We start from the raw sequence: 23,115 nt of genomic DNA, 5'->3' as shown, positions 1-23,115 counted from the left end.
GGGTCAGGTTGTCAAATTATAATGGGAGGTGATGGTTGTGGGGTCAGGTTTTCAAATTATAATGGGAGGTGATGGTTGTGGGGGTCAGGTTGTCAAATTATAATGGGAGGTGATGATTGTGGGGTCAGGTTGTCAAAATTAGAATGGGAGGTGATGGTTGTGGGGTCAGGTTGTTAAATTATAATGAGAGGTGATGGTTGTGGGATCAGGTTGTCAAATTATAATGGGAGGTGATGGTTGTGGGGTCAGGTTGTTAAATTATAATGAGAGGTGATGGTTGTGGGGTCAGGTTGTTAAATTATAATGGGAGGTGATGGTTGTGGGTTCAGGTTGTCAAATTATAATGGGAGGTGATGGTTGTGGGGTCAGGTTGTCAAATTAGAATGGGAGGTGATGGTTGTGGGGTCAGGTTGTCAAATTATAATGGGAGGTGATGGTTGTGGGGTCAGGTTGTCAAATTAGAATGGGAGGTGATGGTTGTGGGGTCAGGTTGTCAAATTAGAATGGGAGGTGATGGTTGTGGGGTCAGGTTGTCAAATTATAATGGGAGGTGATGGTTGTGGGGTCAGGTTGTCAAATTATGATGGGAGGTGATGGTTGTGGGGTCAGGTTGTCAAATTATAATGGGAGGTGATGGTTGTGGGGTCAGGTTGTCAAATTATAATGGGAGGTGATGGTTGTGGGGGACCGGTTGTCAAATTATAATGGGAGGTGATGGTTGTGGGGTCAGGTTGTCAAATTAAAATGAGAGGTGATGGTTGTGGGGTCAGGTTGTCAAATTAAAATGGGAGGTGATGGTTGTGGGGTCAGGTTGTCAAATTAAAATGGGAGATGATGGTTGTGGGGTCAGGTTGTCAAATTATAATGAGAGCCATTGAGAGGTGATGGTTGTGGGGTCAGGTTGTCAAATTAAAATGGGAGGTGATGGTTGTGGGGTCAGGTTGTCAAATTATAATGAGAGCCATTGAGAGATGATGGTTGTGGGGTCAGGTTGTCAAATTAAAATGGGAGGTGATGGTTGTGGGGTCAGGTTGTCAAATTATAATGAGAGGTGATGATTGTGGGGGTCAGGTTGTCAAATTATAATGAGAGGTGATGGTTGTGGGTTCAGGTTGTCAAATTATAATGGGAGGTGATGGTTGTGGGGTCAGGTTGTCAAATTATAATGGGAGGTGATGGTTGTGGGGTCAGGTTGTCAAATTATAATGGGAGGTGATGGTTGTGGGGTCAGGTTGTCAAATTATAATGGGAGGTGATGGTTGTGGGGTCAGGTTGTCAAATTATAATGAGAGCCATTGAGAGGTGATGGTTGTGGGGTCAGGTTGTCAAATTATAATGAGAGGTGATGGTTGTGGGTTCAGGTTGTCAAATTATAATGAGAGGTGATGGTTGTGGGTTCAGGTTGTCAAATTATAATGGGAGGTGATGGTTGTGGGGTCAGGTTGTCAAATTATAATGGGAGGTGATGGTTGTGGGTTCAGGTTGTCAAATTATAATGGGAGGTGATGGTTGTGGGTCAGGTTGTCAAATTATAATGGGAGGTGATGGTTGTGGTGTCAGGTTGTTAAATTCAACTGGGAGATGACGATTGTAAAGTCAGATTGTTAAGTTAAATTGGGAGATGAGGATTGTGGGGTCAGATTGTTAAGTTAAATTGGGAGATGACGATTGTGAGGTCAGATTGTTAAGTTAAATTGGGAGATGACGATTGTGGGGTCAGATTGTCCCATTCTGGTCATTATGGGATAACCAGGCCAACTGCTAACAATGCATAGAGAGTCGAGACTACAACACCGTCTCTGTTGTTTATCTCATTAAGTCACACACTGCCGCTTTAGTTTATTTTTCCTTTTGTCAAACACCACCACTGTGATCCCTACCAGGGGCGACAACCATGCTGACCATGACCTTCCTGGTGCTGGACAGCCGCAATGACCTCCCCCGAGTGGCCTACTCTACTGCCCTGGACGTGTACGTCTTCATGTGCTTCTGCTTCATCTTCGCCTCCATCTTGCAGTTTGCCGCCGTCCATTTCTTCACCAAGTACGGCACGGCCGAGTGGGACATCCGCCCTGTGCCAGAAACGGATGAGAAGGTGGGGGGGGGGGGGGGGGGGGGGCGGTGCGTGGGTGTGTTGTGTGTTTAGCGTTTCTGCAACATGTGTTTGTTTTTGTGAGCTGGGAGGGGGGGGGGGTGGTGGCGTGGGTGTGTTGTGTGTTTCGCGTTTCTGCAACATGTGTTTGTTTTTGTGAGCTGGGGGGGGGGGGGGGGGGGGGTGGTGGCGTGGGTGTGTTTTGTGTTTAGCCTTTCTGCAACGTGTTTGTTTTTGTGAGCTGGGATGAGATGGATGCATTGTCACTGCTACGGGAACTACTGGGTTTAAAACAAGAAGACGATATTTAAATAATTTAAGTGACGTATGACATGTTGTATAACATCGTCTAAAATGTGATTTATTTATTTTGTTAAGAGTCCGCCCATCTCTGATTGTTGGAATCTGGTTGGGCTTTAGTCCAAGCCGAATTTCTAAGATTACAACTGTATTGTTTACTGACTGCTTTTCTGATATATTTATTTATCTAGCCATTGTCCCATTGCTGTGGAAGCCACTTAGTTAAAATGTAATAAATGTAATAAATTAAAATTACATACTCGTTTTAACGAGACTGTGTGTCCCCCATAGGACGAGGATGAGGACGAAGGATTCGACTCGGGTGAAACCAACCATGAAAACCCTGAGCATGAAGAGGTCGAGTCAGCATTTTCCTGCCTGATGAAGATGTGGCGTTGTATCATGAGCACTAGAAGTCACAGGTTAGCTCTCCCCCCCCCCCCTTTTTTTTTACTTCTTCTAATGAGCACCAAAAGCAACAGGTTAGCCCCCTTTTTTTACTTCTTCTAATGAGCACCAAAAGCCACATGTTAGCCCCCTTTTTAACTTCTTATAATGAGCACCAAAAAGCCACAGGTTAGCCCCCTTTTTCACTTCTTATAATGAGCACCAAAAGCCACAGGTTAGCCCCCTTTTTCACTTCTTATAATGAGCACCAAAAGCCACAGGTTATCCCCCTTTTTTACTTCTTATAATGAGCACCAAAAGTCACAGGTTAGCCCCCTTTTTACTTCTTATAATGAGCTTCAAAAGCCACAGGCTAGCTCCTCTTTTTTTACCCTTTCGTTTCTTAGTTATAATGATTTTAGGGTAGGGTTGGAAGCTCACCCCCCCCCCCCCTGAAAAACTAAGAATTTGCGAAAAAAATACACTAAAGGCACCAATGTGTATAATGTGTGTAATATGTGAGGTGCGTAAAATTACTCAGATTCCAATTTCGGGTACGACTTCGCTGAGTCTACCCAGCTATGATGGGTGCCTGAGTTTCGTTAGGGAAAGTAAGGGTCACTAGGCATGGAACTTTCTATACTATTTCTTCAAAGGCTGGGGTAATAAAAAAACAGGTGAAATCTACTTCATTTTCCCCACTCACCATCTGGCCTGGAAGGGGAGTAGGGGAGGGGTGGCAGTCAATATAATCTATCCCAGTTGAATTCTTGTCAATGCTTTTTGTGCCTCGGTGGAACTGTATAAATAGCCCCTTGTCGCATTTTAACATTGAATTTCTAGGATCATCCAGTATAAAACGAGAGCATGTTGTGTTAATTAGACTTACATTTTTACACACTCTAAACATAAAACAAATTTAATATCACTATAAATTTTGATAAAATTATTATAAAAATAAGGTGGGAGTGATACCCACTAGACTTTCTAGAATATTCTTATATAACACCTACGTGGAATGGCAACTCGGGATATAGATATGATTTTTAATCCATTTTTAATTGCTTAAACTTTTAAAAATAGAATAGAATTTCGTAGAAAAAAAGAATAGTGCACCAAGTAAACAGAAAGCAATGTGTGTTTAATAGTGCTAATTATTAGTAGGCTACTTAATAAATACATATGCGTTTTTTTTTAGAAATCATAAATAGCGTAAAGTACTGTATCCGGTCAACGGAAAATCACTCAAAATTTGACAGAAGGCAGAGAATTAGATCTTTTACTTATATGCGAAATTCTTCTATCTCCCTGAAACAGTACTCAAGTTATAGGCTTTTGAAAAAGTTCAACTTCCGGTTACCGGAAAAGTTGATATAGAACTACAGATTTGAGAAAGAGAGAGGCAGAGAGAGAGAGAGAGAGAGAGAGAGAGAGAGAGAGAGGGAGAGAGGGGGGGTGGAAGAGAGTTTTTAACTAAGGGAAATGTAAAACGTCGAGAATTGTGAAAAACTTAATTTCTATTATTTTGCACACGAGAAAGTAAAAAAATTTGAGTTGCGATCAGTGATTATTCATTCAGTAGCAATAACCTACGCCGTCTTCTGACTAAGGTTATTACGCCGTCTTGACTATTGTTATTATTAGTTGTTGCTTTTTGTTTTCACTGTTTTTTATTTTCTTGTAAATTAAACAAAGAATATTTTGTACACGGATATAACATGCTAATTTTTCATATCATAGACAGACTTTCAATTTCTTTTTTTTTTTTTTTCTTAGATTTAACAAGAATGTCAGGAACTCTTTAGGCTTGAACAGTGTGAGTAAAATTGACAAAGTGGCGAGAGTTATGTTTCCTGTCGTCTTCTGTGGCCTCAACATTGTTTATTGGATGTCCTACTGGTAGCTTCCCCTGTCTGGCCCATACAATGTAGGCTATATTGCTTGCATCAGTGAACTGCTAGGCGCGATGCTGGTTAACGACGTTATCAATGTTGTGGACTGATGTAAATAAAGTATGCCAGTGTGAATAAATGTTTGTATGTGTGTGTACTTATACAATAATTATTGAGTGTGTACATCTTAAGATAGATTGTGTAAGTAAACTTGTGTGTTTGAATTAGTGCTAGAAAATGGTCCCGAATGTATTCGCCTGTATGTGTACATATAATAATGAATACCCAAGGGGTCGTCCGTAAATGACGTCAAACTCGTAGGGGGGAGGGTGGGGGTCCGTAATTTTGTTACGGTGTGTGATGAGGGGGGGGGGGGAAGGGGGTTTAGATGGTCAGTGTTTCTTCCGGACTTTTTTCTCCGGGGGGGGGGGGGGACTCTGGTAAAAGTATGTTTTCTATATACATTCCATTTCGTTCGGGTGGGGGGGGGGGGGCTCGGCCTTTTGCATTATAAAAAGCAATGTTAGAAAACTAGTTTTAGCCGTTTTAAGAAAACGAGTTTTAGCCGTTATCTCGCGTTTTGGAAATCTGTTTAAATAAATTGTAATAGGACTTGATTAAAATACTCTATGTTGACAGAGTTCAGACAATATTTTTGTAGGTTGATGTGTGACGTGAATTTAGGGGGAGGGCCTGGCTATTTGTGACGATGTGTGACGGAGGGGAGGTAAAAATCGTCCCAAAAAAGCGTGACGTCATTTATGTATGACCCCCAACCCTCTTTTATAAATTGGGGTAAACAACCCAATCGCTTTTTAAAGTGGTGCAGGACATTACCGGGAGAACGTGATTGACAGGGTGTAGTGTCCTGGACACATAAAAACGCCCCTCTCCCCCTCCACAATACAAATTAAAATACTCTGCTGCGATTAAGAATACAGCTCGTCACTAAAGTATTTTTATTATCTGCATCAAGTATGCGTACTTGGGTTTATGGTTATCAAACTGGTTAGCTTAACATTTAGTGGGCCGAGTATGTAGTGATTTCTAGATGAGTAATCGTGGTTAAGTTATTGTTTGCCGAATTTGAAGTTACTTCTAGATAAGTAATCGTGGTTAAGATTTAATGGGCCGAGAATGTAGTGATTTTTAGATGAGTAATGGTGGTGAAGATTTAGTGGGCAGAGTTTGTAGTTACTTTTAAGTGAGTAATCGTTTTAAAAATGTGGATGAGGTGCAGCGTCCAGATAACTTGTCAAAAAAATGTAATGAATTAATTACATGAGATTAGATTAGAACAGTGTGCGTCAATTCAAGTATCGTTATGCAATCGATAGCAATATTATTAGCGTTTTTTTTAGTGGCCTTGGACATGAACTTTTTCACATTTTTAGGTCGGACAGATAGCACAGCCATTGATAGCTCAGCCAGTACACACGTTCGTGGAGCAGGGGTCAGACATTACACACGTCCGTGGGTCAGGGGTCAGCCAGTACACACGTTCGTGGAGAAGGGGGTCAGACATTACACACATCTGTGTCAAGGGTCAGTCAGTACACACATCTTAGTGTCAGGGGTAAGACAGTACACACGTCTGTGGGTCTGGGGTCAGACAGAACACACGTCTGTGGGTCAGGGGTCAGACAGTACACACGTCTGTGGGTCAGGGGTCAGACAGAACACACGTCTGTGAGTCAGGGGTCAGAAAGTACCTACATCGGTGGGTCACACAAAAATCCCACTCATGTCTTTGGGTCAGACAGGACATGTAACGATGGGTCTGGGGTCATACTGTTCATACATCGATGTATCTAGGGTCAGGCATTACATTAATAACACCATAGTGGTCAATTCACGAATACACTGACAGGTCTAGTTTATGATGCAAAGCCATACAGACAGTTTACACAGGAATACAGTGCTCCCACTGTCTGGTAGTACATGCAGGGCTCCCACTGTCTGACTGGTAGTACATACAGGGCTCCCACTGTCTGGTAGTACATACGGGGCTCCCATTGTCTGGTAGTACATACAGGGCTCCCACTGTCTGGTAGTACATACGGGGCTCCCATTTTCTGGTAGTACATACTGGGCTCCCCCACTGTCTGACTGGTAGTACATACAGGGCTCCCACTGTCTGGTAGTACATGCAGGGCTCCCACTGTCTGACTGGTAGTACATACAGGGCTCCCACTGTCTGGTAGTACATACAGGGCTCCCACTGTCTGGTAGTACATACAGGGCTCCCACTGTCTGGTAGTACATACAGGGCTCCCACTGTCTGGTAGTACATACAGGGCTCCCACTGTCTGGTAGTACATACAGGGCTCCCACTGTCTGGTAGTACATACAGGGCTCCCACTGTCTGGTAGTACATACAGGGCTCCCACTGTCTGGTAGTACATACAGGGCTCCCACTGTGACTGGTAGTACATACAGGGCTCCCACTGTCTGGTAGTACATACAGGGCTCCCATTGTCTTTTGATAAAAATAATAATGTACCTAAATGTAGGTTATTATGTCTTAGCAGTTATAAAAAATAAAACCATAACTAGAATAGTACTCTTATTTCATTATATTGATAGTAATAATTATATTTTAAATTGTATTGACCTTTAAAGCTTATGTACTTGACTATGATAGTAATAATTATATTTTAAATTGTATTGACCTTTAAAGCTTATGTACTTGACTATATCAATTTAGAGTGGTTGATGTTGCATCTCATTATATAAAACAAAATTCTGTCTTAATTTTTTAATGAGCATGAAAACACACAAGAGAAAGCCAGGAAAACAATTAAATATGTTTTATTACATTTCTATTATCTATTGACATAGTATACATGTTTGAATGAATTGTACACTTGATAAAAGTTATTGAATGTTAAGTCAGCAGAGGTTATTGAACTATGTGCACCAAGTACAAGACAACCATAAGACAAAAATTGTAACCTAAGCACTGGAAACAAGGAAGTCACAGGGGAGATAACAAACAAAATATTAAGTAACAAGGGAAATAACCAAACATATGACCACAGAAGACTAAATATTGTGTTTTTAAAAGTTTTTAGGTACAAACACTAGCTACATTATTTAAAAAAGATGTGTTGATTTTCATGCAGTTAAAAAAAAAACAACTACAAATTGTGCTTTTAACCCGCTAATATGTGTGTGTTTTTTTTTCTTCATTGCCCAGTCCACTCAACTCAGATTTAAATACAAATATTTTTGACAAGTTATTTAGTCATGTGATAGTTTGAGACAATAAACACCAGAAACTAAACACAACCCCAACTACAGTAAACTAAGTTAGGCACAAGCAACACCACATCTGCATTTATCATTAATCTTAACTGGCAACATGACAGGCATTTTGGCAGCTTAACTGGCCAGCACAACACAATCTCTACAGTTAAGAATAACCTAAGCATTGCCATCATTCACACCCTACATATCCATCAACTAAGTTCAACAACTTAGAGCTATCAATGTTGGCAGCATTCACACAGAAACATATCCATACAATCTACCAAATTAGAACTATTATTACAATATTCTGGTAGATATTTTTATATGTGCAAAAAAGTTAAATAATGCAGTAATCTCAGGATTATTATATTATACTATTTACATGTTGCTGTCAATAGTTTTAATTTTTTAAATAAGTAGTAAAAGTTTTATGAAATTATGCTAAACACAGAGATAAATATGTGCAATATTTTTTTGTATAATAGATAACCACACAGAACTTAGCAAGTCTAAATGTGATTAATAAAGTTACAATATATGTTAGAAGGCAGCTAAATAATTAATTTTTGTAAATACATAATTTTTATGAGCATAGCTAGTAGCTATTGTCAAGGGAGGTAGCAAATACGACATGTTAACTCCCTTGAATAAGTAGGTTGATGTTGATCACTGTTTGTGTGTTGTCATGAAATAACACATACAGTTAGGCTCAGGGTGACAAGAAAAATATATTCCAAACCCCCAAAGTTTTACAAGTGGATCATGTTTTCCTAAAGGGTCATGTTTTGAATTTTTCAAACCACACTTCAATAGCACGCTACTATTAGTATTAACAAAAATAATATGGATCAAGATCACTCAAATGGCTCATTAACAAGTAGATGAATAAGTACAGTTTTAAAAACTAAATTAACAGTCTTTGAAATTTTAATGTCATCCGACTTATAATTTTGGTTTGATATAGATTTATATAAAAGTGTTAAAAAAAAAAACAGTCAAAATGTGCTCAGTAAAAACATTTATATCTTAGCAGACCTATATCAATTATTATAAAAATTTACAAAGAGAAATATGAAAATGTCTTCAGAAATAACTATTTAAATCTTAGCAAGCAGCCTATATCTTAAGTTACAAAAATGTGCTATAATTTTCCCTTGTGAAACAGCCTACCATAATGGGTTCCAGCTAATGTATCCCCATGTACATATTTGGTATGAGACTAAATCACTAAACAAGAGATGAGCTACAGTATGAAGACAACTTGATCTCACAACACAACACAGGAAAAGTGTCTCTAGACAGAAAGTCAACAGATATCACAGACCAAGATGTGTTAGAACAATACTTCACAGTATCTATCCTCAGACATCAACAAACACCTCAACAACTATAGCACTGGTGTGTTTTCATACCAAATAACATTTGATAAAAGATTAGCTCATTAAGTTCTCAGACAAACACTGATAGCTTGGCATTAGATTTGGTTCAATGTTAACAGGCTATTTCCTAATTCTAATGACAATATTATTTTTTTTAAAATTCAAAACAAAAGCTTAACTTAAAAGAAATGCAAGTAGAATAAGCTAAAATACAGACAAGATCTGTTTCAGAAAAATTAAAAAAAAGAATAACTAATTTCAATGATCGTCAAATGCGCCCACCCAAAGTATGTAAAGAAAGAAAGTGTCTTGATCTGACTACATTTTTTTCCATAACTTCTATTATTTGTAAATTCTTGTTTTATAATTGTGACCACTAATTCACACTCAAATAGTAAAATAAAAACAAAAACCTATAGATGTGAATGAACATCTATCAGTTTAAAGTATACAGTGAAGATATACAAATTATATTTCACTCAATTATTTAAAAAAAGATGACCATCAAGATATACCTGTACTAACAAAAAGAAATGTGGACTGATTGCTTAACACTCACAAAATGAATTATGTTGAAAAAATTAACAGAAATATATGTTAATTTGTGAAAAATAATTAAAATGTTATACAAGGTAACTGAAAATAAAAGTTAAAACTCAAGTTCTATATCTTAATTAAGAACTGAAATAAACACAAAGTTTCCAAATATGAATAAATTATTAATATTCTACAGCTTTATAACAACAACTAAGAGATCTTTGATTAGGCAGTATATAAATGTACACACACACAAGTATAGAGACCAGTCTGATGAATAGACCAGATTTAAAAACAGTGAATTCAAGAGGATTTAGAAATGTAAAAAGCTATGGTGTATTTTGATATAACAGAGGAATTAGAAATGTACAAAGCTATGGTGTATTTTGATATAACAATGATATTTAAGTAATATGTTTTGGTTGGGATAATGTTCAATGGGGTATTTACATAGCCAATGATGAATATGAAATTTGATTTTAGCATCCACATAGAAAAAAATTGAACTGGAATGTCCAACAGATCACATCCTACAACAATCTTTGTACAATGCCGCAATATTCTGCATTAGTCTGACACACCACAGTCATCACTCTGACACGTTTGCATCATTAGACACATTCCTATTTTGGACACATTGCTGCATTTGGGTGACACACTGCTGTAGTTACTCTACTGTGACACATTTGCAATCATGAGTTTCACACACTGCCATTAGTCTTACACATAGCCACATTCCTATATCAGCCAGAAAAATTGCAGTCATTAGTCTGTCTAGACACATTGCCTTCATAAGACTTGACACATTGCTGTCACTGGTATGACATATTGCAGTCATTAGTCTTGACACAATGCCATCATTAATCTTGACACATTGCCGTCAATAGTCTTGACACACTGCTGACATTAGTCTGACACATTGCTGTCTTTAGTGTAGACACACTGCTGACATTAGTCTGACACATTGCCATCATCCTTAAAATCAAAAACAATACCAGCCAACATTTCTCGGAGCAGGGGGTTCTCCATCATCTTGGAGTACTTCTCAATCTTGAAGTTCTTGATGAAGCCTATGCTGCTCTGGGTCTGTGTCCTGGCCTCAGTGATCCTACCCATAATCTGGGCAAACTTGATGTTGGGCTTCTGGTGCCGGAGGGACAGGAGGTGCAACAGGCTCTGGACCAGGTGCCAGTAAATCTCTTCAACCAGAGCTGAATAAACTGGTACTGTACGATCTGTAAATAAAGACATTAGAGTTTTTAAAAGCGTTTGGAATTGTTTAAATTTTTAAAAAAATAGAATAACAGTTTAAATAACTTGAACATAATGAAAAAAAAACACATTGTAGGAAATTCAAATAAATAATTTGATTTATTTCCTTTGAAGAAATAAGCCCAACACAAAAAAGAATTAATTATTATATTGTAAATATCTATTTGTTACCTCCCTTGACAATAGCTACTAGTTATCCTTTAAAAATTATGTATTTACAAAAATTAATTATCTTCCTCTTCATTGTTCAAAGTACAGTTCAAGGCCACAATGTCAATGGGGTATAAAATTATATTGTTTTTCTGATTTTAAAACGTTGTGATAGAGTAGAGAGCACCAGACCCATTTACTTCCATCCTGCACAAATCAGGTACCCATTAAAGCTGGGTGGACTCTAGAAGGCTTGGCCTTGTAAACTCAAACTTTTGGGTCAGTGATTTCAGACATTCCTTCCCTTTACGTGTTGGGGTCGAGTGTGTAGGACGTACCCGAGTCTACCCTTCTAATGGGTACCTGACTAATTTTAGGAAAAGTAAAGGCAGCTGGGCATAGTGTTGACCACACTATCCCTTCACATGCCCAGTACAAGGAAACGGGTAAACTCTACTTCACCTGCCGCATGAACCATTGGGTTTTGTAACAGTGTACCTAACTTTCAGAAAGTTTAACTGTCTAACAATAACGAATGATGTAATATTAATTATTATTCAACATTTTCTAAACTCCTAACAAATTTGTACAGTCAAAAAAAAAATCTGTAAACAAAACGTCAATAAAAAGAAATTTTGAAATCCCATTACCAGGGGCCATAATCAGAATGGCTTTAACAACAACTTGCTCTTCTTCTGACAAGTCAAGGTTCTGCAGACTTTGGTAGAACTGCAGCTGCTTGTACAGGAAGTCCCTGAAGCATTCCAGGTTGCAGGCTTTCACCATGTCAATCTCACACTTCCATTCATTGTCCACCCCCTTCATCACCTTCAGTTCAGGGTTCAGTGAAGGGTACATGGAGAAACTCACAAACTCTTGACGAGAATCTGTAAAAGTCATTTCCAAAAGGTTTTATAAACATAAAGAAACAAGTTTTAAAAGCGTTGGCATTTTGAGAATATACATGCAGTTACATTCATGACAGAATACAAATAATTAGTCTAATTTTATTCTTGATTGCCTCATCAAAGTAGCTGTGTAATAATGGTTCTTTCATTATAGTTGTTAATCATTCCACTTGACATGGTATTAGCTCTTGTTAATTTCATATAAGAATTGATTTCTACTAAGAATATTGAAGATACGAGAAAAATGGCCCGTTGAGGAAGGACACAACGGGCGCTAGGCTGATAGTGCTGTCTCTTTTCTCTAAACTAAAACCACCCCACCCCCCCCCCCCCCACACACACACCACCCCCACCCAAAAAAAAACATGTCTACCGTCCCATTCAACGAAATATAATTATATACTTTTTCCAGTGTCCGCCCCCTCCCCGAAAATTCTACCCCCCGCCACCGAAAATTTCAAGTACCCCCACCCCTCTCCGGGGAGGAAAAAGTCTAAAGTAAAACCACCCCCCCCCCCCCCCCCAAAAAAAAAACATGTCTACCGTCCCATTCAACGAAATATAATTATATACTTTTTCCAGTGTCCACCCCCTCCCCGAAAATTCTACCCCCGCCACCGAAAATTTCAAGTACCCCCACCCCTCTCTGGGGAGGAAAAAGTCTAAACTAAAACCACCCCACCCCACACCACCCCCCCCCCCCCCCCCCCCCCCCCCAAAAAAAAAAAACATGTCTACCGTCCCATTCAACGAAATATAATTATATACTTTTTCCAGTGTCCGCCCCCTCCCCGAAAATTCTACCCCCGCCCCCGAAAATTTCAAGTACCCCCACCCCTCTCAGGGGAGGAAAAAGTCTGAAAGAAACACTGGTGTCGCGCATAGCCACTACGCGAAGAATTGCATTAAAGAAATTGCAAGAAAACCACTTTTTAGATTAGACACATTAATTAGGCGGTAATTTTATTATAGAGTATCGATGAGGAAATTTCTTTTGAGTTGGGGAGGGGGGGGGGGGGCTCAGACGTTCTTACGCGGGGATGGGGCTTCGCCTCTACCCGAAGAATTGTATGAAAGAAACTCTTCACGCAAACCACTTAGATTAGACAAAATTGCCTTTGTATTCAATGTTTACTCGATAATCAATGACGTCATATTACTGTGTGCACTCTCCGGCTTGACTCTGTGCTAAATGTGGCGACGTCATACTTCGTTTTTCGAATTACTTTGCAGGTTTTTAATTTCCTTGTGTTTTCTCTATAGCGTTCTTGTCAGATAGAATTTTTGCTTATGTTTTCTCTAGAGCGTTCTTGTCAGACAGAGCGTTCTTGTCAGATAGATAGATACATACATACACAGACAGCGAAACTATTAGTATTAATTGGCAGAATGTCTAAGGGCAGCAATCTCGGATATATTTTGACTAATATCTAACAGTCTGCATACAACTTTTCATCTACAGGCTTATTTATTCATTCAAGCTGCAACATTAGACTTAAAGCGCCTAGGACAGGAACAGTGATCAATTTTAACAATTATATATTTGAGGTACATGGATCAATTAAATTTCTTTGTCAGTTAAAATTCTAAAAAACTTAAAGTTATTTAGCCACCAACAAGCTTCCTATTGATAAAATTAACAATTACTTTTACACAGTTACACAAGTATAAAAGCATATGACTGACTCCCATTAACAAGATTAACAATCACATTTGAATATTACAGAACGATACAACAATTAATATACAGCAGCAAGCACAACTTACATTTAATAAGGTTGACTTTGTCTACAGTGGACACCTTGCCAAAGCCAGGTATGGCTTTAGCAAACTTCACCATGCCCCTAATGACATTCTCTAAATAAATGCTAACTCTGTGAAAACGATGTTGACGTCCGTCAGTGTCAAGACCTGTCGTGGCAAAGATATAATCATATTCATGATCTGGGAGCTTTGGCAGAGTGCCAAATATTTCTGAGTGGAGTTTACAATGTTCCTGCAGAGTAAAAGAGTTGGAATAATAAATGCCACAAGAATTAACCAAATAATTTTATAAAATTTATGCAAAATATAAAGTGCTGATGAAGGCAGAAAATTCTAAAAATACCCAAAACAGGTTATTTAGTGTTGGAGTTGATTCATTTTTTAAATAACTGCTGAAAAAGATATTAGTGTAAATTAGGTAATGAATTTTGTAAATGTTTTCTTAAAAAATTATCATTGTGTGAAAACCATTTTTTGTTACATAAACTCTTAATTTGTCAATAAAAAATGCCGCCATTTATTCTAACAAAAGCACTGAGTAGAAACAGCACAATTCACAAAATCTTTGACTAGGGACCATTAATAAATGACATCACACACCTAAGAAAGTAGTGAGTCTGAATTTTGTAATGTTGTGCTCCTTGGGGGGAGTGGGTTCAGGAAATGTAACATAACAGAGATTTTTAATTCTCAAGGACAGAAGTTAAAAAACATGTTAATTTCCCTTCATTAATTATGGCTGAGTGGAGGGAGAATAGAATGGTTGTGACATTGTAAGAGGGAGAAGACTGGCTCTTTGTGTTGATATGTGGCAATAGATGGAGAATACGAAGTCTAAGAATTGGCTTAATTTACAGACCTATTGATATTGCTCTGAAATGGTTTGATAAAATGTAAAAATGTGTATATAAAATAAATTGAAATAATTCTAAAAGAAAGAAAAAATTACAAAAGTTTGTATTACAATATAAGGTTTTGTCCAGGTTTCAAAATATACACTACCTCAATAACTGAAACAAAATTTTTCCAAAATCTAATAAATCAACACATAAGTTTTTAGCAACTGTTTTTTAAATTTATTAAAATTTAAATCTAATATATGTGAAACAAAGATTAAGTGATGTGATATATGGTGTGATTAGAGAAATTACTTACAATGTGCTCTATCTGCTGCCTCAGCTGTTCCTCCGGAGACAAGCGACCAAAGACAGGCACAACAAAACATTCATGGGCCTCCACCAGCATCCTGACCACCTTCTCCTTGTCCTGGTACAGCAGGGACACGTCCTTGTTCTCCAGGTTACACCCACAGGAATCACAGAAAGTGCCGAGAAAGTCTGAACTTGCTATCTGAGAGCTGACACACGTTGAAGAAGAGGAGGAAGAGTTTGATAAAGGGCCGCTGGTGCCGGAGGAGAACGGGGAGGATGTACACTGGAAGTGGTCGTTGCAGCAGGTAGCGGGCGACGAGACAGGGGTGGAGTTGACTGACGACAGGGGTAACTGTTCGTATGAGGTGTCTGACGGATGATTTATAAACGACTGAGTTGTTAACGAGGATGACAGAACAGCTGTGGCGGTAGCTGATAGGACAGCCAGGGGGGATAAAACGGACGAATTAGATTCCAGCATGGATGGTGATTTTTCACGGCGATCCTGACACGGCGGTTGTGAAACTGGTGACGATGTCAGTAATGTCAACAAAGGTGACTGAGGGTTTGTTGTTTGTGGTTCCAGTTTTATTGTGAAATTTGGGCTGTTTACATATACACTGTCAGTCACTGTGGGGAAGGCATTGTTGAGGCTGGATGCATGATATGCAATTTGGCTATCACAAGAGTTTTGGCTCCCTGAGTCTGTGTCCATGCGTGGACTTCTCAGCAGTTTCAAAATCTGACTGGAGTTTGTTACCCCGGTTGGAACCTGGACGGTTCGCTGTAGTTTCTTGACTTCCAGGATGTCGTTGGTCCGTTTCACAGATGTGTATCTGCCAGTTTTTATAGCTGAAATACAAGTGACAGGTAAATTACAAAATATTACGGTATTTTTGTGCCACGACAGGACTGAGGTAGAACCAAGTAAGAAGAGTTATGTTTGATAGGCTACTATATTATGCAAAAAGCTATCTTTTATAATATATTTTTTACTTTAAATATCCGGAAGAGTTGAAAAGGGAAAGAAGTGACTAACTTTAATTTTATATTATAACTAACTTAAGCAACTAAATTTGTAAATCTAAGCATCTTGAAGTTTACAGAGGATTCAACAACTGTATAATAAAGATTTTAAAAAACCTGTTATGTTATGTACTAGTAGTTCTTAAAACATAACTACATACCTTCTTTACCCATACCGACCATAAGACACTTCTGATAGCGACACTTTTGACACAGCTTATCTTTCCCGTGTTCAATAACACACTGGCCATCATTATCACATTTGTACTGATCATGAAGCTTCAAGCTTCGATGAAAGAAACCCTGAGCACAAAGAGAAAATGAAATATCTGGATAATGTTAAAAAAAAATGCTAAAATCAATTTCTTCTAAAGTAAAGAAACATTTTTTAACAACTGTTTATTTTTCATAGCACAATAAAGGAAAAGGGGAAAATTTTATTTTTTCTTACCTATTTTTTAATTAATTATTAAAATTAATAAATAAATTAGGTACATCGCATAATTATTTTCTTCTCATTAAATTGTGTTTTTCTTTACATACATCATCTCAAGCACGAGTGTATGGGGTCATGTTATCTTTCTTCTGGACAACAAATATGGTAATAAACAGTGATATAACATCCTGTTTTCTTCCTATTCCTGCTAGACCAAGCATGTGCAATCTACATAACATTAAGCACACTAAAGGGCAAAAGTTCACAACTGAAGACAAACTGAACTGATCAGTGTGATGTTTTACCTTGCAAGCTTCACAAGTGTTGGCCCCATAATGGAAGCCTGCACCAGGGGCATCACACACCCGACATGGAGGGAGATTTGTTTTGGAGTTGTTTTCTGGGTCTACCTGTTTTCTTTTTCTACCCATTTTCTGAAACAAGAAAATCAACAATCTGATTAGAATACAATTAGTACCCATTTAAAATAGGATAATTTCAGAAATGATATGAAATTAATCAGTAGCAAGATATGTATATAAAGTCTACAAACTGTTTTAAAACCGCATATTCTAAACAACAACCCTTTTGACAAGATCATCTTTAAAACAATTTCTTTCTTAACAATGTCACTGAGTAATAAAGTGTAAGTCTAATTAAAAACCCTTAAACATCCAAAAAAGTTATCAATTTTCTACAAACATCTGTTCACTGAAGGAAAGTAGGACTTCTTAATGACATCTTTGTCATGAAATTGCCCACTCAATGTAAAGAAAATAAAATTATGAACAAAACTGGCATTGGCCTTAGACTTGAACTGGATTCAACTTTGACTCTTATAACCAGATCAAATGGTAACCATTACAAAGTTCTTTAGTATTTGCCATAAAATAGCATCACTTAAAAGTTAAACATAAATTTCTTCAAGTTGAGTTGACTACCGGTATATTTAATGCTTTTAATCCTGTTGGATTACATTTTGATGACCTGGTGTACCCTCCCCTTCCCATACTTTACCCACATTACAAAATAACATTTATTATTTTCACTCACAGGCATCTCATTTCAATTTTGTAAACACTTGTATGTAAAAACTAAATCATTTTAATCAGAAATATAGTACGATTCCTTTTGTTCAAACATGGTGGCGTTTTAAGTTAAAGTCCTAAGGTGAAATATTAATTGCTTGAATAAATCTGTCAAAATCAATATTAGCATTCTGTTTAGAGCCATGTGTCTGGTTTATAGTAATCTAAGTAAATTATTTCTTACATTAACATTTCTTTAAAACTAGCAATAATGAATTCTAAAGACATAAAAATATATAGCAGAGACAGAAATTAATGTTTATTATCTTGTATACATACAGTCATTACACCTACACATCTAAACTTTAACCAACATCCTGTTAGAGTGTTGCTAAATTAATTATTGTAATTATAAACTATAACAAGTACAACTTTCTCATGAGAAACAACAATTACAATTTGATTCTCCATCACATGTGACACTTCATCCTAACCCAATCCCTAAATCCAACCTTCAACTCAACCTTAGTCATCAGATTAGAATATCATTTCTTTGTTTGTGGATTAAAAGTACTTATTAATTGCACAGCTTTATTATCAGTCAAGAGTGACTAATAATTTTAAAAATTTCAACCCTCAGTAGAAAATATCCATACAAGTTTTTTTTTTAAACAGAAGGTATATAACATTAACTAAAATCGCATACATAAGAGCTTTTGTTATACCAAAGCAAAACATATTTTTAAAATAGATTCAGAAATTATTGTGGCAGCAACAACAATTTTTAATGAACTAGCTGACATTATGAGTCGTTTCTGTGATCTATGAAAATAGATATTTGATTCAATAATTTAAATTAATAGATGTATTGAACTACAAAATAATTGAAACTAATGCATTAACAGAGCACTGTCTAGTAATTTACTGAGTCAGTAGTTAAACTCCACATATGTGTGAGGTGCTGTTCAAACATGAGAATAGTGTATCACTTTGTGAATCAGCTATTTCAAGCTGCCCAATTGGTAATCTCATGATTTAGCATCAGTAATTATCCAGTATTGTTTATTAATTTTCGTAACCATTAGCTGCTGTAAGCCATATTTTTTTGGCTGTTGAAATATAAATAAAATTAGCAACTATTAGAATCTGTTGGCCAAAATATTTAACCCTTTCTCCCATTTCCTGAGCTCCCAGGGCCAAACCAATTTTCACTTATCTGCTTCTAACTTTGCCTATAACTTTTGAACCGTTTGAGATAATCAAGCCAAATTTGGTTTCCAGACTCAGGATCAAACAACAATGCAGCAAGATTCTGAAATTCTTTATTTGTTTACAATGTATGAACAGAACAATGTATATAAAACGAACACGTAATTATTGTTTTGATAGAACATAGAAGAAACAAATTTACATTTAGTAATTGTTTTGTTATTATTGATACCTGGCCATACTAGTTCATAGCCAGAAGTCCACTTTTGTGTGATAACTTTCAAAACAGTTATCACTGCCGGACCGATGCAAAGAAAAACTTCGCATGTTTTGCACCAGTAAACAGTTGTTTTTTTTCGTTTCAGCAAGTCTTTGTCCTTGGCACCACGTGCATTATAACGTACATTGTCACTGTCAATTTCAATTTCACTGAGTTCAGTCTCAAATTCAACGTCACTATCATCACGCTATAGACCAGGAATATTATCTTCTTCATCAGAATCAATAAGCAGTTGTATTGCCTGAGATGCAGTCATTCTACTTCTTTTGTTGATATTTCGGTCTTTTGCTTCATCTTTTGCACCAACTTTATATGCTGAAGTCGATGGCTGTGGCTCAGCTTTTCGTTTCGGCGGCATTGCTACGAAATGTAAACACTTTCACTTTTCCTAAAATCTATTTTTAGAATCATAATCACGCACTAAAAAGACATATGCGCAGTTTTAGTCAGTCTTCCGCTAATTATATTTAATTAGACGGTATACCGGCCGCTAGGAATATGACGCTATATCATCGGGCCGGAAAACCGGCTTTTCGGACATATATGCCTATTGTTGAAGCCGGTTTACCGGCCTGGCGGGCTCAAAGGGTTAAGTCAACTTTGGTAATTAATGTTTTTTTAGAAACATATATAAAAAGTTGCAGAAGATTAGTGACAATTAGTAAATAATGATTACAAAATAGTAAAAAGAAATCAATTTTCAAATGTGTAGAACAATGTTTAGCGAGAATTGATTTGCAGAAATAATTAGTAACAACCCAAAAAACATTAGAAATAAAAATGATTAGCCAAATAATATTTAACATCGAACTATAAAATCTATCCAAATTTTAAGAATATAGGATTAGTAACGTAATGATGAAACCCTCTTAAAATATTATGTCATACTTATTATTAGGTCACGCTAGTATTTTATAAAATTTTCATTTTTGTTTTCCCACTTGCTTCATAAACTTCATTTTTTACAGAGCTTATAAAACCGTATATTTTAAATAGAAAAAAGTAATCTATCGTTTTAGGGACGTAAAATCGGCTGAGGCTAGTAATGTGCGAGAAAGGTGGCTCATTAATATGGTTTTAATACAAGTATATTATTGTGATACTTTTGTATCAAATATAATAGATAGTTGGATAATAAACCGAATATATCAGAGAAGGCCAGAAATTAACTTTAAACTGCCTTGTTTGCGAGCAAGATTTGCTATATTGTCAGAGGCCATCTGTAAATTAGAGTGGTTTCCCCTGAATCTCAAGCTAAAACGTTACCAAAATACTTGTTACAGTGTTACAAGATGGCTGCTGAAATAAATGAGCTTGGTTGCATCTGATAAAAAATTTTTCACAAAAAATGTTTTAATAACAAACTTTTATGTACTAATGCACTAAAAAGTAGAAAATAAATTATAGACTACTATTTAAAAAACTATAAAGAAAAGCGTGGGTCTCTTCCTAAACATTAGTAGAGGTATCCAATAGATACTAAAGTGACCCACGCTTTTCTTTCTTTAAATAGTAGTCTATAATTTATTTTCTACTTTTTAGTGCATTAGTACATAAAAGCTTGTTATTAAAATGTTTTTTGTGAAATTTTTTTTAGTACTTTACATCTTCTTATTTACACTAGAGTTTCATGACTAAAAACCATTCACACCAATTGAAACGTGATGACGCGCTATTGAACGTGATGACGCGTGTGGTGCGGTTCGATAGACATGCCTACTAATTCGGTCAAAATTTTAATTAATTCATAAAAAATTAATTAGGCATCCAATTGAGTCAAATTTAATGTCACGATGCATTGTCTTCATGTCTTGACCCATGTGCAAACTGTGAACCGTATCGGTCAAGTGGAAGTGTTCAAATTTTCGCTCCTGCGTTTTGATCTAGACAGACTGACGACTGACGAGGAAGTGAGTTAAATAAAAGCTTGTAAAAACATCACCAATCTTTATTTATTATTGAAAAGTTTAAATATAGGCCTAATTGTTTAAAATAGGTATGTGGATGAAAGTTTGAAACATTTTTGTAACTTTTGAAATAAAAAAACCATTCTAAAAATGTGAAATAATTACAAAAATTTGATGAGTCACCCTTTTTTCACATTACTAGCCTCGGCTGACTTTACGTACCTAATAGTAAAAGGATAGATTACCAGAAAAAAAGTATTTCTCCTCTCCTATTAAAGCTAGTAGGCCTAATATGAATTTGGTATCAATAGAATTCTTAATCAATCCTTCCTACTGATTAGTTAGGGCATTAGGTAAAGTTCTAGATCTAGATTCTAGATTTAAAACTAAAAGATCTTGATTCTAGACTCTAGAGATATTCTAGAACTAGAGTCTAGTCTAGATTCAAGAATCTAGATTAGATTTAGATCTAAGTCTAGATTTAGAATCTATAGGCCTATCTAGATCTAGAGATCTAGATCCAGATCTAGATTTAAAAGTGAAAGCTAAGAAATCAAGATTTCAAGTCCGTGAACGTAAAAAATTGTAAAAAAAAGCTCTGCCTCTGAGTGAGTCGGATTGCGTAGGCCCTAATTAATTAAACATTTTAATAATTGTTAAAGAGGATAAGCTTAGTTGAACATTTAAAGAACAAATAGATCTAGAATCTAGACTAGATTATAAACAAACCGAAGGAAAGAATGGTTTCCAAAAAATAGATTTATAATTTAAAATTCTTGTCATACGACGGAAACCGTCAGGCAGATGCCATGTTGTTTTTCTAAATTCTAACACTGGTCACATGATCATACATAGATTCTAGATTCTAGATCTACAGAAGCATAGGCCTAGCATAGGCCTAGGCCTAACCTAAGACCTTTAATATTATTTACGCACTCGTTCCTAACTAATTAACTAAAATGTGTCGCTCTACTTAATTACGCTAGCTATGTTTTCCCTTGGTCGATGAGAAGTTAAAATCTTATTAAAGTATTATTTAACATTTCTTCAAGAAAAGCATTCAAAAATGTTCTGTGATACTTTTTACAAAACTTGAGGGAACTGGTTTATTTTGATCATGTATCAAATTATTTTTCGGGGTTACCTCTCTTGTATTGTAAAAATAACCCGTTTCCTTCACAAACCATTCCGATCTTGAATGAAGCAGTAGATCTAGTCTAGATCTATAAATCTCATATGTGCTTGATAATATATTCAGCAATGATCATTTACTTTGCCAACACTACCTACCAATCAACTAGATTACTAGATCTAATACAACGCAAAAAAATTAAATTTTTAGATTTGGAGTAAATCACTTAGATAAGTTTATTAATCAACCCTTAATGGATGTATTTTAATTAAATCAACAATTAAACCACAGCAATCAAGCTGGTTGCAGTTCTGTTTTATGTTGTAGTTAAAATCTCTGTGTTTAATGTTGTAAGTTAGTGTAAGCCCCAAGCCCCTAGTTGACCTTTTCGCGTTATTGGTGCATTTCGACTTTTTCTGTTTTAGTTTAACTGTTGTTAATTCTTCTCTGTTTAATATTGTATTTAACCCATTCTGTGTTTGATGGTGTAGTTAACAATTTCTGTGTTTAATGTAAATTAACTCTAATCATGCATTAATTTTAACGGATAATGCAATGCTACTTTATCCATTTTCGCTCGACTTGTTTCTCCCCCCCCCCTTCTATGTTGTCACTCAGGTCCCGTCCATCCACCCCCCTCCATCCAAAGCCCTGTAACGCCACTGTATATATGATGGCAGTAGTAAAAGATATTTTGAGGTTTTTGTTTTTTAAGGAGAGGCAGTGTTGAAAAAATCGAGAAAACATTGGATTACTTCACAGGCACTTACTTCAGTAAGGCTTTTAATCGAGAAAACATTGGATTACTTCATTGGGGTCTTCCATTTACCATTTATGACGTCTACACACTTTTGCGGACGCGTGTGGACTGGGGTCGGGTCACTGTGGACGTCTATATGTGGAATTAAACTACAAAATACTTACATTTGATCATTTTTAAAAAAAATTAAAAATTCACATAAAATGTAGATTATACAATAAATCAGCAGTTCTCGTAGTAAATTTATTGAAAA

The 23,115-nt window shown here is 36.5% G+C and overlaps 2 protein-coding genes across 3 annotated transcripts in view; one reads left to right on the top strand and one right to left on the bottom strand.

The window, feature by feature from the left end:
* The window catches only part of LOC131928234 (gamma-aminobutyric acid receptor subunit alpha-6), a 41,943-nt gene extending 37,261 nt beyond the window's left edge, over positions 1-4,682 (top strand). The window contains exons 7-9 of the mRNA XM_059284183.1: positions 1,884-2,095; positions 2,684-2,814; positions 4,556-4,682. Coding sequence (XP_059140166.1) covers positions 1,884-2,095; positions 2,684-2,814; positions 4,556-4,682 — 470 coding nt within the window. The remainder of the gene's footprint in view (positions 1-1,883; positions 2,096-2,683; positions 2,815-4,555) is intronic.
* A 2,784-nt stretch (positions 4,683-7,466) lies between these two features.
* Positions 7,467-22,094, bottom strand: LOC131928239 (nuclear receptor ROR-beta). Of its 2 annotated transcripts, none has more exons than XM_059284195.1 (7): positions 22,051-22,094; positions 16,852-16,980; positions 16,272-16,413; positions 15,089-15,936; positions 13,937-14,165; positions 11,912-12,148; positions 7,467-11,074 (listed from the first exon to the last, which is right to left on the bottom strand). In XM_059284195.1, exons 2-7 carry the CDS (start codon positions 16,975-16,977, stop codon positions 10,791-10,793), a joined length of 1,866 nt encoding a protein of 621 aa, XP_059140178.1. In that variant the 5' UTR covers positions 16,978-16,980; positions 22,051-22,094; the 3' UTR covers positions 7,467-10,790. The 2 variants fall into 2 exon arrangements, with proteins under 2 accessions (XP_059140178.1, XP_059140177.1); XM_059284194.1 differs by lacking the exon at positions 22,051-22,094 and adding an exon at positions 21,700-21,787.
* Between the last annotated feature and the right edge of the window lie 1,021 nt (positions 22,095-23,115).

Source organism: Physella acuta, unplaced genomic scaffold (genome assembly GCF_028476545.2).
Source record: "Physella acuta isolate Inbredline_101_S28 unplaced genomic scaffold, ASM2847654v3 ptg001479l, whole genome shotgun sequence".
In the NCBI taxonomy this organism is placed as follows: domain Eukaryota; kingdom Metazoa; phylum Mollusca; class Gastropoda; family Physidae; genus Physella; species Physella acuta.
Note: the sequence above shows the minus strand (reverse complement) of the source record. Positions and strands in the feature narration are given on the sequence as shown.